Genomic DNA, 13,115 nt, shown 5'->3' on the forward strand with positions numbered 1-13,115 from the left:
GAACGTGCACAAATTGACACCACTATTGGTGGGTATAAGACTGCACAAATATTGGGTCTGTAATTCCTGGTTCAACAATACCACGTTTAAATCAAATTGAAAGAAACTTGACTATCGGACGTTAGGAAGCTGGAGTGTCTGTCCAAGATGTTGCCCGTCATTTCGACGTAAGCATAACCACGATTTACCGTCTCCAGCATCGATACAATGTTACACACAAAATCGGTGACCATCCTTGGAGCGTCCAAGGGTCACCCTTCGAAAACATCAGCACATTTCTGGCCAACACCAGCGGGAACCGTTCTCGAAAACTATAATGTCGTCAGTCTTGGTAGCCAATGAAATATCTTCACTAAAGTTTTTGTCAATCTGACCCTCTTTGTATTTCTTGTATTTAATGCTGAAAATTACATACATATATTCTTTACACAATCATGTCTTGCGTTACTTTTTCGTATGAGTATATTTATTGGAAAATCTACTGTAAACGTTCATATAATTATATATGTATATCACTTATTTTACACTCGCAGAAAGATAGGTATTAGGAGTGAAGGTGGAGTACAGGGGTACACCTTAAATCCTTTCGCATGATTAAAAGGACTGCACAACAATTTGACAACAGATAATATAATTGATATAATTGCACTAATGCATGTTCGTTGGACACAATATTGGTGTCCATGATGACATTTTCCCCTGGAAAGGTGATTATAGGCAAAGTATTTTGAATTATATTTACCCTCTTCTGAAAACCTGCATGGGTCATCGACATCTTAAACTGGTACATGATTTAACGACAACACTATGTAGTTTACTGACAGTAATATAGAGTTTACCCACAGTACTACACAGTTAAGAGACGGATACATGATTTACTGACAATACTACTTGGTGTAACGGCAGTAGAACGTTAACATTTTTTTAACAACAGTGGTACATGGTTTACCGACATAGGTACATAATTTATTGACAAAGGGACATTGTTTACCGACAGTATTAGATGGTTTAACGATAGTGGTACATGGTTTACCAATGGTGGTAAATGGTTTGCCGACAGCGTCTCATCGTTTACGACAGTGGTACATAGTTTATCCGCAGTAGTATATGGTTAACCGACAGTGGCACGTGGTTCAACAACACTTGTAGGAGTCTCTATATCGTGTCCTTCAGTCCAACGTGGTCACAAGATTCCAGCACAGGTAATGGAATCCTCATAACTGAAAATCTCTGTCGAAGGCAACAGATGTTTCACATTATGTCACGAACAACAATGAAATTTCATAGCCACCTCAAGTATGTTAATTGCTTTGTCTGTAAGGTAACCACTTTTAGCTGCTCGAAAAATCAATCAACACACACTCAGTTACATTGCAAACATTTCACTGAAGTGATTGCCCCTTCCTTTAAGGGTACTATGACAGCATTAATTATACTGATCGATATATTAAAGTACTCACATCTCGCATTACACAAGGTGATGCTATTAGCCGTGTACTATTATCACAGTGTGTCATAAGGTTTGAGGCCGTAGGGTAGCCTAGCGGTTAAAGCGTTCGCATTTGCAGAAGACCCGGGTTCGATTCCCAACATGGGTGTAACGTTTGAAGCCTGTTCCTGGTGCTCCCCGCCATGGTATTACTGGAGTATTGCTAAAAGCTATACTCACTCATATTTAAGCCATGTCCAATCGTCTAATGTCAGGAGTGTTTCATTCCTGGATAATATATTCTCCAAAGTGATGGGCGTTAATATTCTTCATACCGGTGAAGATCTGGGTCAATATTGATCTTCAGAAAACCATGCTTGTCGTAGGAGTCGACAGACGGGATCAACTGGTCAGGCTCGCTGACTTGGAAGACACATGTCATCGTATCCCATTTGTGTAGATCGGTGTTCATACTGTTGATCACTGGTTTGTCTGTCCAGACTTCATTATTTGCAAAAAGCAGCCATATTGCTGGAATGTTGCTGGGCTGTGTGTGGTGTTCAATCAAACAAACTTTCTCTGTGTTTCAGACAGAAGCGGTGGTTGTGTACGGTTCTGTTGGTCTACATGGGGTTTCTGACATCAGGGACATACGGGGACTGCCATGATGATTCGCTCTCATTATACGTCACAGGTTGGTATTGGAATGCAGAAATGTAAATGCTAAAAATAATGGTTCATGTCACTTTTGTAATGAAGGCTCACGGGATTTTTTTCACTTTTGAACTGTTACATTATCAGTTTCTTAGAAACAGATACCTTCCTATGATCGCAACTGACGAACAACACATGAAAAGCCTGCTAAACTAAAACAAATATCAGTATAATGTTCTCTGTTTCAGTATTCCTAAGAAAGAGTTTTGAAATTTGACGGTAATATTGTATTGTATATTTAAATTTCCACATGACTGTGCAATGGAAAAGTAAAACAACACATCTGCCCTATAGGTCACAGGGCCTGAAATACTGAATAAAATTCTGTTTGTTTGTCTGTCTGTAGGGCAAAATTAAAGATGACTGGTAGGGACACCCCTCATTTAAGCAATATAGACCCTTACAAACTGTCAAAACATGACAAAAATGCAAATCGAAGAGACTCAAGAGTTGGTTGAAATCGTGCAAATTTTGTGAAAAATCATCAACACGAGAATTTGTAAAATCTTGTTGTAAGGTAATCTGCCATCTTACTCTCTCGTTTTTAGCATGTTTGACTCATGTGGTCTCACCTATGGGAAGTGAGTTAGTTCATGAAATGCCTCTGTTCACCCAGCACGGAATGGGTACCTGATGGGATAAGTCATATGGATGTTAACCTTCTAGAGTCTCCCAGGGTATTATATAGTTTACTCGCTTTCAGCGGTCGATAGGGACAGTATTCCGTCTTAAAGTGGACGGTTGCTTCCCATTTGCTAACGTGTTTTAACTGCATTTAGAGTGAGTGAGTTTAGTTTTACGCTACACACAACAATAATCCAGCTATATGGCGGCAGTCTGTAAATAATCGAGTCTGGACTACACAATCCAGTGATCAACAACATGAGCAGCGATCTTCGAACTTGGGAACCGATGATGTATCAGACTAGTCAGCGAGTCTGACCACCCGATCCCGTTAGTCGTCTCTTACGGCAAGAATGGGTTGCTAAAGGCCAATGTTCTCACCCGGATCTTCACGGGTTGCATTCAGAAGCTGGTGTTACATGTCACGTGTAACCAACTTCTATATGGAGGCTCGTTTACAGTGCAGGTCCTATCACAATGAGCGACAGATTGATTCTAAGTGGGCTTTCCGTGTCTGGTCTTGTTTTCCAAATTTCCAAAATATCACGTGCCACTTGTAAAGCAGATCATTTCTGCCCTTTGGGCGAGCGACCCGGTGTCGCTGAATTTAAACGATGTATTAAATAGGATTTCTATGGCCGACCGTTTCGCTGTTTACGCCAAATTCGACATCAGTCAAGATACCTTTCAAGGCTTTAATATAAATGTATATTTATCAAATTGCCAAATGCTATTGTAACAATGTACACAACACGTTCTAAGGATCGGTGACCGTGTGACAGTTTCACTCCTGAGCGTTTCAAGATCATCAGTCCTGCCCCATAACGATACATGATGCACATGAGTGAGTCTAGTTTTACGCCAGCTACTTTTTCCAGCAAAAACGGAGCACACGAACCGAGTTAAATATCCGGAAGGGCGAGAGTAAGTGAGTTTGTGAGTTTGTTTTACGCCGCATGTACCGATATCCAATCGATATCGAACCCGGATCAACGGCATGGCGAGCGGACGCTTTAACCACGAGGCTACCCCACCACACCTGTTCACATTCTGAAAAAAGGCAATTTACAACATCTGGGAACTTGCATGTCTAGGATCTATAAGTGTGTAGTGAGTTGTTTTGATCAATGTGTGTACATTTCGCTGAACAGCCTATAGAACAGAATGGCTTCCTCCTTATCTAAAAGTGAAATCCGTTATCAGGATCGATATGACGTAATACCTTTTTACTTTCTCCAGGACAAAATTGGGCCTCGAACCTGCAAAGAGTCATTTTCTCTTTACTTATTTTTTTAGGTTTAATCAGTATTTAAAATATATCATTACGGATATGCCGTAAAAACTTTAAATTTGAATGAATGTATAACATATTTGTAGTGTGAAATTCAAAGTACATATTCACATTAGCATTAATTAGGCGACACTAAATCCAAGGCAATTATTTGTTTAGTGGTTGAGTGAACGTTGAAGTTATGTTTCTCGAATATGCCTTGCTTCGTGCAAAATTCATTCACTTCGAACCGTTTGGTTTAGTTTCAGGACTTTTTAACACACTCAGTTCATATGATTACCAAAGAAAGTGAAATGAACATGAGTAGGTGGACGAGATGTTGCAGCAATATTAGGGAAGGGTTGGTTTGTTGGTTGGTTGATTGGTTGGTTGGTTGGTTGGTTGGTGGTTGGTTGGTTTGTTGGTTGGTTGGTTGGTTGGTTGGTTGGTTGGTTGGTTTAATGCCATATTCAGCATTATTCTTACTATATGGAATTCGGTTTTTAAATAATCGAGTCTGGACCTGGACCAGACAATCCAAAGATCAACAGTATGAGCATCGATCTACACACAAAATATATTGGGATGCACTGACATGTGTCATTCAAATCAGCGAACCTGACCACCCGGTCCCGTTAGTCGCCTCTTACGACAGGCATGGGGTTCTGAAGACCATTTCTAAACCAGATTTTCACGAGTCTATGATGGAAGGGACAGCTGCAATGGATTCACACATCTTATAACAGTTGGGAATGAAACACGGGAACTGAGCTTGTATAGAGACAAACTGAACAAGTAGGTTTCAAAGTCATCCAAGCCTCACATTTACCAAACTTTCGATAAACCTAGCAGCATTGGAGTGTTGCTGTTAAATGTTAAAAAAAAGACAGAGATTAAAACCCACAATCAAGGGTTCATCATGCCCAAGGGACACAACTCTGTAGAACTAAAGACTAACGACGACTGGACCACCCGTCACTTCACATGAGAACTACATTTTGAGAGAGCACTCCACTAGGGTCACATGCAATGTATGGCGAAACACCAAAGGAAGGTAATGCATGTTGGCTACTTGGGTAAACATTTAATTAGTTTGTTACTTTGCTGATTATTCGTTCTCTGTCATTACTAGGTGACGGTTACATCCGGGTACGTTTAACAAGCCCTGTCATGGTTGCTGCACGTGGGACTTCTCAAACGATATGTGGTCTGCGGTGCACCTGTTTGGACAAGATGTTTCTCTGTTGCAGGTAGGTACGATCGACGTTATGTAGCCACCACCACCACTATCCACCACTCGCAAGCCAAATGATTACGAAGCTCAGACTCAGAGTTCGATGTTTGACAAAACGATGTCACGTGGCTGATCAAAACAGTGACTTTTTCATTAATTCGATAAAGAAATTTATGTTGAAATGGTAGAAGGAAAGAGTAAATCATCGCATTTTTCAGCTTTTTAAAGGAACGGGTTTTTTTACGCAAAAACAAAATTTTGCTATGAAGGTGGTAGTGTTATGACCTCTTATATAATGCCACACTGGAAGCATATATGTTAATGAAAATGGGTTGTTATGTCAGTTATTAATCTATTTTATTCACCTTTCTGTTGGTTTTTGTTTGCACTCTTTCTCCAAATTGCGTTTTATTTTTCGGAACGGCGATTTTGCAAAAGTGAACTTAGGTTAAAACAAACATATAGTGATGCGCAAAAAACACTTTCTGTAGCAAAATATTGACGTAAGAAAGTATAATCAAATGCAAATTGCCCCATAGTTATTGCCAACAACAAGAGGTCGACTCTGACCTACAGTCACCTCTTGACGCAGAGCGTGAAAGAGCTATCGGGATGCTGCGAATGTACAACGGGTCACGTTAAAACAGCCTTAAATATTTCCGTCGTGGTCGTCAGGAACCTTCCTCGGCGTTACCAACAGACTAGTCAGACCTCAGACAGACTCCAGACAAACAGACCCTGGGTAACAATCGTGCAGGAAGACCCCCACCCCAGGAGCTTACAAACCGCCTCCTGACGGTAATGTCATCACAGTGCTCGGTCACCCAGTGAATCGAAGGATAGAAACAAGGAGACTACAGAAATCCACCAATTATAGTAAAGCAAATGACTTAAGCCCTTGTCGAAGAATGGAGGCGTATCCAGTCAGACGCCTGGCAACGTCAGTCGGAAGATGTTTGTTTGCGTTTATTCTAGCCAGACGTCGACGTACTCGCTAATAGAGACTTTGGTTCACGCTTTCCTGTGCTTCTCGAATGGAACCTCTAATAGTGAATTCTCTAGTTTGACTCCATGTCGACCATAACGTGTTCAGTACGTTATCAGTCATGTTTAGGACTGTACATATAACGAGCCTATGTCATTGTTTCACAAGTCTTGCAAACCTCGAGTTGTTGGCTTTTTGTAAAATCAAACTGAATTAGGAGAAAGTTTCTTTAGCCCGTCAGTGTATTTGAAACTAAGAAAAACTGCTCAAAGTACATTTTCAAGACATTAGTCATTTGTTATTTTTATAGAAATATCGTAAGAATAATCGAAGCTACTCTTAATAATTCAAACATCTCTAAATCACTGATAAAAGAATTCAAAATAGGGAAATACTATATTTTACTTTATTTTGATTTTTTGATATACTACTGGATCTTATTTTACAAACATTGTTTCGGTCGTGCCAATTTACACTTGTCAGGGGGTACACAAACTACATGACAAACATATGTTAAAAGGACAACCTTAAAAGTCCTTAAAACTGGAAACATCATGATAACTGCTTCAATGGGGCACAGCCAGGTTATCATGGCAAATAGAAATAGTTATTTTACCATTGATACTGCATTTATTTACATGGAATATTTGGAACAGGCACCTGGGGCCCTGTTCATAAGTCTGTCTACACGCAACTGCAGTGTTGAGTCTACCTAAGAATATACTAAACAGCTAAAGAAACGCAACTCTGGCTTTTTGCCCGGTTTTTAAATAGAAGACATAAAAGTGAAGGCTTACTCATAAGAGATTTCATCGTTTACAAAATTCCGTTTCTTTTGCTGTTCAGTATAGGAATCAAGACAGTCATGTACAGCTTTGTTTAACGCGTCCCAGATCCGTGTGTTTTTATTTAATCAGTTTTACATTTCAACTGCTACTGTGTGTTGCAGCGATGCTGACTGTATCACAGTGGACCACCTCTGCCCTACACATCATCTCAGCTTCCGTCCAGCATCTCTCATTGAAGCTCCTCCATTCAGATCAGTAAAGGTAATGGACCAGTCAACGAAAGTCACGTTGGTCCCCCGAGTCATCCATAGGCCGCGTCTTCGGCCTCATCTGGTTTTGCAGAATCTTGATCCAACACAAGGACGCAACATTGGAGCTGCTGGGGAGCAGGCCAGTGATCCTGATATTCCAGCCTTGGTTGCCCATGCTCAGCCACAAACACAAACTAATGTTCAGAAGTCATCTATCCATACTGATGTTACCATATCACAGAAGGGCACGGGGAGCAGCGGAATCAACGAACCAGACACCCACTTGGATGGCAACACAAAACCAATCATTTCAAAATATGTATCTCGCAGTGACCAGGAAGCAAGGAAGGGGCGCATAAACCTTCTTGAAGTTCTTAGAAAATACGTGTCTAACGACGTAGAAGATCAAGACATGGAAGTGCGAGAGGTTACAGAAGGTCATTCTGAGGTTGGAGTAGATACAACATCTACAAAGAGAAGAAACATGGATACCGATGTCACTTCTGAGATGGAGAAGATAACAGAGCAAGAAGTGATTCTTTCAGTACCCACAGAGTCACTGTCAGAGACATCATCAGCTTCACAGTCTTGGAGAAGAAAAAGATTAGAAAAAAGAGACAGGGAGTATGAAGTCACCCAGGCACAAACAGATGCATCAGACAGTACCCCAATGCTTGAACTCAGAAGAAAGAAGCGATCATACGAAATCATAGCTACAGAACAGCTACTGACTACAGAACAAGTCAGTATTCCGCCAGTGCCCACAGAAGCACCCGACTCACCAGGAGTTCAATTGCCTCCTTTGAGAAAGAAACGATCAGATGAAAACATAGCTACTGAACAACTGCTGACAACTGAAGAAGTCGTTGTCCCTGCATTAATCACAGAAGCCCCGTATTCATCTGACCATCAATTGCCTCCTTTGAGAAAGAAACGATCAGATGAAAACATAGCTACTGAACAACTGCTGACAACTGAAGAAGTCGTTGTCCCTGCATTAATCACAGAAGCCCCGTATTCATCTGACCATCAAATGCCTCCTTTGAGAAAGAAACGATCAGATGAAAACATAGCTACTGAACAACTGCTGACAACTGAAGAAGTCGTTGTCCCTGCATTAATCACAGAAGCCCCGTATTCAACTGACCATCAAATGCCTCCTTTGAGAAAGAAACGATCAGATGAAAACATAGCTACTGAACAACTGCTGACAACTGAAGAAGTCGTTGTCCCTGCATTAATCACAGAAGCCCCGTATTCATCTGACCATCAATTGCCTCCTTTGAGAAAGAAACGATCAGATGAAAACATAGCTACTGAACAACTGCTGACAACTGAAGAAGTCGTTGTCCCTGCATTAATCACAGAAGCCCCGTATTCATCTGACCATCAAATGCCTCCTTTGAGAAAGAAACGATCAGATGAAAACATAGCTACTGAACAACTGCTGACAACTGAAGAAGTCGTTGTCCCTGCATTAATCACAGAAGCCCCGTATTCATCTGACCATCAAATGCCTCCTTTGAGAAAGAAACGATCAGATGAAAACATAGCTACTGAACAACTGCTGACAACTGAAGAAGTCGTTGTCCCTGCATTAATCACAGAAGCCCCGTATTCATCTGACCATCAAATGCCTCCTTTGAGAAAGAAACGATCAGATGAAAACATAGCTACTGAACAACTGCTGACAACTGAAGAAGTCGTTGTCCCTGCATTAATCACAGAAGCCCCGTATTCATCTGACCATCAAATGCCTCCTTTGAGAAAGAAACGATCAGATGAAAACATAGCTACTGAACAACTACTGACAACTGAAGAAGTCGTTGTCCCTGCATTAATCACAGAAGCCCCGTATTCAACTGACCATCAATTGCCTCCTTTGAGAAAGAAACGATCAGATGAAAACATAGCTACTGAACAACTGCTGACAACTGAAGAAGTCGTTGTCCCTGCATTAATCACAGAAGCCCCGTATTCATCTGACCATCAAATGCCTCCTTTGAGAAAGAAACGATCAGAAACAGAGAAATTATTGACAACTGAAGACGTCATTGTTCCCGCTTTGCCAACAGAAGCACCACACACACCAGACAATCACTTGCCTCCTTTGAGAAAGTAGTAGGATCCTTAGAAAGTATTCAGGAGATTATTGGCACCAAAATGGCATCCAGCTGGTCAGTATCAGGACTGTACACGAGAACGACGCTCCAAAAGCATTTGAGCCTGAATACAATATACATATGCTCAGATATAACTCAGGAAAAAGTGTTTTACTTTATATCTTTCTTCTATCTGTTCAGTTGTCATAAACAGAACAATAATCATTGTTTTTATCGGCAATTCGAAGGTCGCTGACAAAGGAATCTTAAATCATTAGAACATACACATAAGTAATAAGGAAGCAGTAGGTAGTGGTGTTGGTGCTGATAACAGATTAGTATCCAGTGTCTTTACAGTATACTATTTAGAAAAGTTCAGTGTTCCGATATTTGGATGCATCAATGTATACGGTATTTTATTACTCGCCCATTGAAGATACTGCAGTGTAATATTTTTACGGCAATATTACACTGGTGTAATACCGCTAGATGTATGACTTCAAAATTGTTCAAGGTTGTGACGTCACATTGCTATTGTCGCTGTCGCAATTTTACTCGATTTTTACCCTGACTGGCGGAAAGTCGAGAGCCCTAACACTGCGGGCAATTTCGCAGTTTCTATCAATTAATGTAGGCGAGTAATAAACAGAATACTAAACTTGCTTCTGTGAAAACCATTTTTACTAAACACCTTAAAAGTTTAGTCTCAAAACTCGCTTTCGTTCGTTTGATACCAAACTATTCACTTGTTAAATAAAAATGATATGACACGGAAGATCGTTTACTATCCTCTATAAAACGTATGTCCATACATTTGACGTACAATCTCAACGGAATATGTCTGCTCTACACCTACATCTTCTTTGTTCCTACTGTGTACTCTTTGTTCGTGGTACAACATCTTATAGTCATCGACCAGCTCTTGTATCCTTCAGTTTGAGAGTAGCATGTATATGAGATTGATTCTGGTCAGCAGGTCGTGTATGTCCATGGCACAGGTCTACACGTTGACTGCTCCCACGAGTATACTCGTAATGTCAATGTCTGGAATGGTTTTTCATTACGAGTTATCTCGTAACTACATCAGTGGTATTCTAAAAGAAGTGTCACGTGTTGTCAGGCCGGCACAAGTAAGCAATCGACTCCTGACAGTAACAAAGAACTCCAGGAGCGTGTGTTTCCTGTGTCTATTTTGCCAACATGTGAAACTTGCTTTAAAATACTACTTTTGGACCAGAAGAAATACTACACCCTCGACCAGAATTGATACTATGAGTATACTAGTGGTAGGCAGTCAGCGTCTAATTATCGTGATAATTCTTTTCCCTGCTATATCGTAGTCTGTTATATAGCTAAAGCTGTGCTGTGATGACCTGTGATTGTACATTCGTAATTACTGTACCTAAACGCCGTCTTGCATTCGGGTGCGCGTGTGTGTGACTGTCTGCCTGCCTGTGCGTGGCTGCTTAGCACATCCGACCTAACGCTGGTTGTCTTGTGCTGACTACTGACCCATCTGAAATGAACACACACACACGCCCACCCCACTACCCACACACACCCCATCCCATCCCATTTTGTCACTCCTACCCTCGCAGTGCCCTTTGTATATCTTTCTTGTGCTTGATTTTATAACGTCTCTTAGAATGACGGGCGTGGTGATGGATATGTTTATCTTGTTATATTTTGTTACTTTGTTGTCTAACGCCGCTCTCAGCAATAGTCCAGCAATATGACGGTGGTCTATACATGATCGAAGTTCGACCGGACAATCCAGTGATCAACAACATGAGCATGGACTACTGGATATGACTTTTTACCCGGATCTTCAAAGGTGAAGGGAATGCATTACGAACCTTTCATGCTGTCCCTACAAACGAGAAGACTTGAAAGTTAAAAATGTAATATCATATTATTTATATCATATTATAATGTGTATGTACTCTGTATGTACATCGATTTATTGATGTTAATATTTTGAATATATGCAACAGATGAGTTCAGTTGCAGAGATAGTTTTAAAAATATCATGACGCGTATTAAAAGATCTGTTGTCCGGGAGGTCTACTTGTGATTTATTTTGTTTAGTAGTATAATAAAGACGATCATTTAACTTCTTTAGGATGCCGCTTTTTATTTTCTCTCCACATGGAAAAATGCACAGAACTCATGTAAAGACGGGTCCTGACCTGAACGGATTTGTTGATACTTACGTGTATGCCAGTTTGAAAAAAGGTTCCGATTTGTTCAATTCTGTGGTCACAGACGAGACTTTCTTTTTAAAATTATTTATTATGGATAGACAACTTCTCTGTTGCAGTAGACGCGCCGTTTCGGTGTAGATGTTACACCGTTCACTAACAAGCGAGAACTGTGTAACAATTCGCATCTGTTGCAATAAAGAAGTTGTCTATCCATAAAAAAAACATTCTTCTTTACCATACCAGTTTCTAAATACCTCCTAAAGAAGTTATCCTTCTTTAGTCACCATTTAGTCAGTGTCGAGCTTCGGGTAACTCAATATATTCACAGCGGGTTTGGGCGGTAAATATTGTACACGTTGGTTTAAATTACTGTACGATGAAACCGGTTGATCACCTTTAAAGAGGAAAAAAGTACCGTAAGCTTTGCTATTGGTCCAAATTACCATATTGTTAAAATATAAGGCCCTGAACCATAAAATAACTCTTTGCTGGGCAGAATCCCTAATAAGCAATGACACTGACGAACCTAACCATTTCGGTTAAGGGTCCCACTATCTTAACCAAAAGTTAAAGTAAAAGAAATTGTACAGACATGTGAAAATATTTTGTTTCAATCCGAATTCGTTTAACATATCGGTACTGTCCTGTTCCAAAATATTTGTCACCACTATGAAAAGTATAAAGCTTTCTGTCTTTAACTATGTCACATGTCGTCGCGATATCGGTCACAGGATAGTCTGGTCCAGACTCCACTAGTTACAGACCACCGCCACAGAGTTGAAATATTGCTGAGTGCGGCGTTAAGAAACAAGCAAGCCGATATGTTTCAGTTTAAGAACAGAGTATTTCCTGTAATTACTACGAAGTTTGATGAAGATTCATGTGATACTCCTTATTTTGAGGCTAATGCGTTTAATTATTTCATACTTACAGAACGTCGTATACGTATAAATATACGTATTAATATAAAGAAACATTGTCTTGTCGAAGTCAAATTTACATACGTAGACAACTCGAGTTCTCCGCCGAAAATAACAATTATGATGAACAGAAAATCATACGGACGTGCTAGGTTTTTGCCTCGAGACAACCACACATTCTACACAATGGTGTTTTGACTGTTTCATAACAGGGGCGCTGGTGTAATCTTGTGGCTAAAGCGTTCGCTCGTCATGCCAAAGAGCCGGGCTTGATTCCCCATCTAGGTACAATATGTGCACCCCATTTCTGGTGTCCTCCGAAGTAATATTGCTGGAATATTGCCAAAAGGACGCAAACCCAAACACACTAATATTAAAACAGATGTGTTACGACAGTCTTTTTAGAAACGGCCGTAAAATACTTGGTTTTCAGGGAATATAGGCCTTGCATTATACCTCAGCGCTGTGGTCTAACCGTGTCTCATCAGGGTTTACTTTGGGTTTTTTTCTAATACAACCCCCATCCATATTCCAGCAGGCTGGACCCGTGAAGGTCCCGGGGTAGAATACGCCTTCCGCAACCCATGCTTGCTA

At 40.5% G+C, this 13,115-nt stretch overlaps 1 protein-coding gene across 1 annotated transcript; it reads left to right on the top strand.

Annotated features, from left to right (window-relative positions):
• The first annotated feature begins 6,179 nt into the window (after positions 1-6,179).
• On the top strand, positions 6,180-9,417 carry LOC137276644 (uncharacterized). Its single transcript, XM_067808258.1, has 2 exons — positions 6,180-6,211; positions 7,206-9,417. Exons 1-2 carry the CDS (start codon positions 6,180-6,182, stop codon positions 9,415-9,417), a joined length of 2,244 nt encoding a protein of 747 aa, XP_067664359.1.
• The last annotated feature ends 3,698 nt before the right edge of the window (positions 9,418-13,115 follow it).

The sequence above is a fragment of the Haliotis asinina genome, chromosome 1, assembly GCF_037392515.1.
Source record: "Haliotis asinina isolate JCU_RB_2024 chromosome 1, JCU_Hal_asi_v2, whole genome shotgun sequence".
In the NCBI taxonomy this organism is placed as follows: Eukaryota; Metazoa; Mollusca; class Gastropoda; order Lepetellida; family Haliotidae; genus Haliotis; species Haliotis asinina.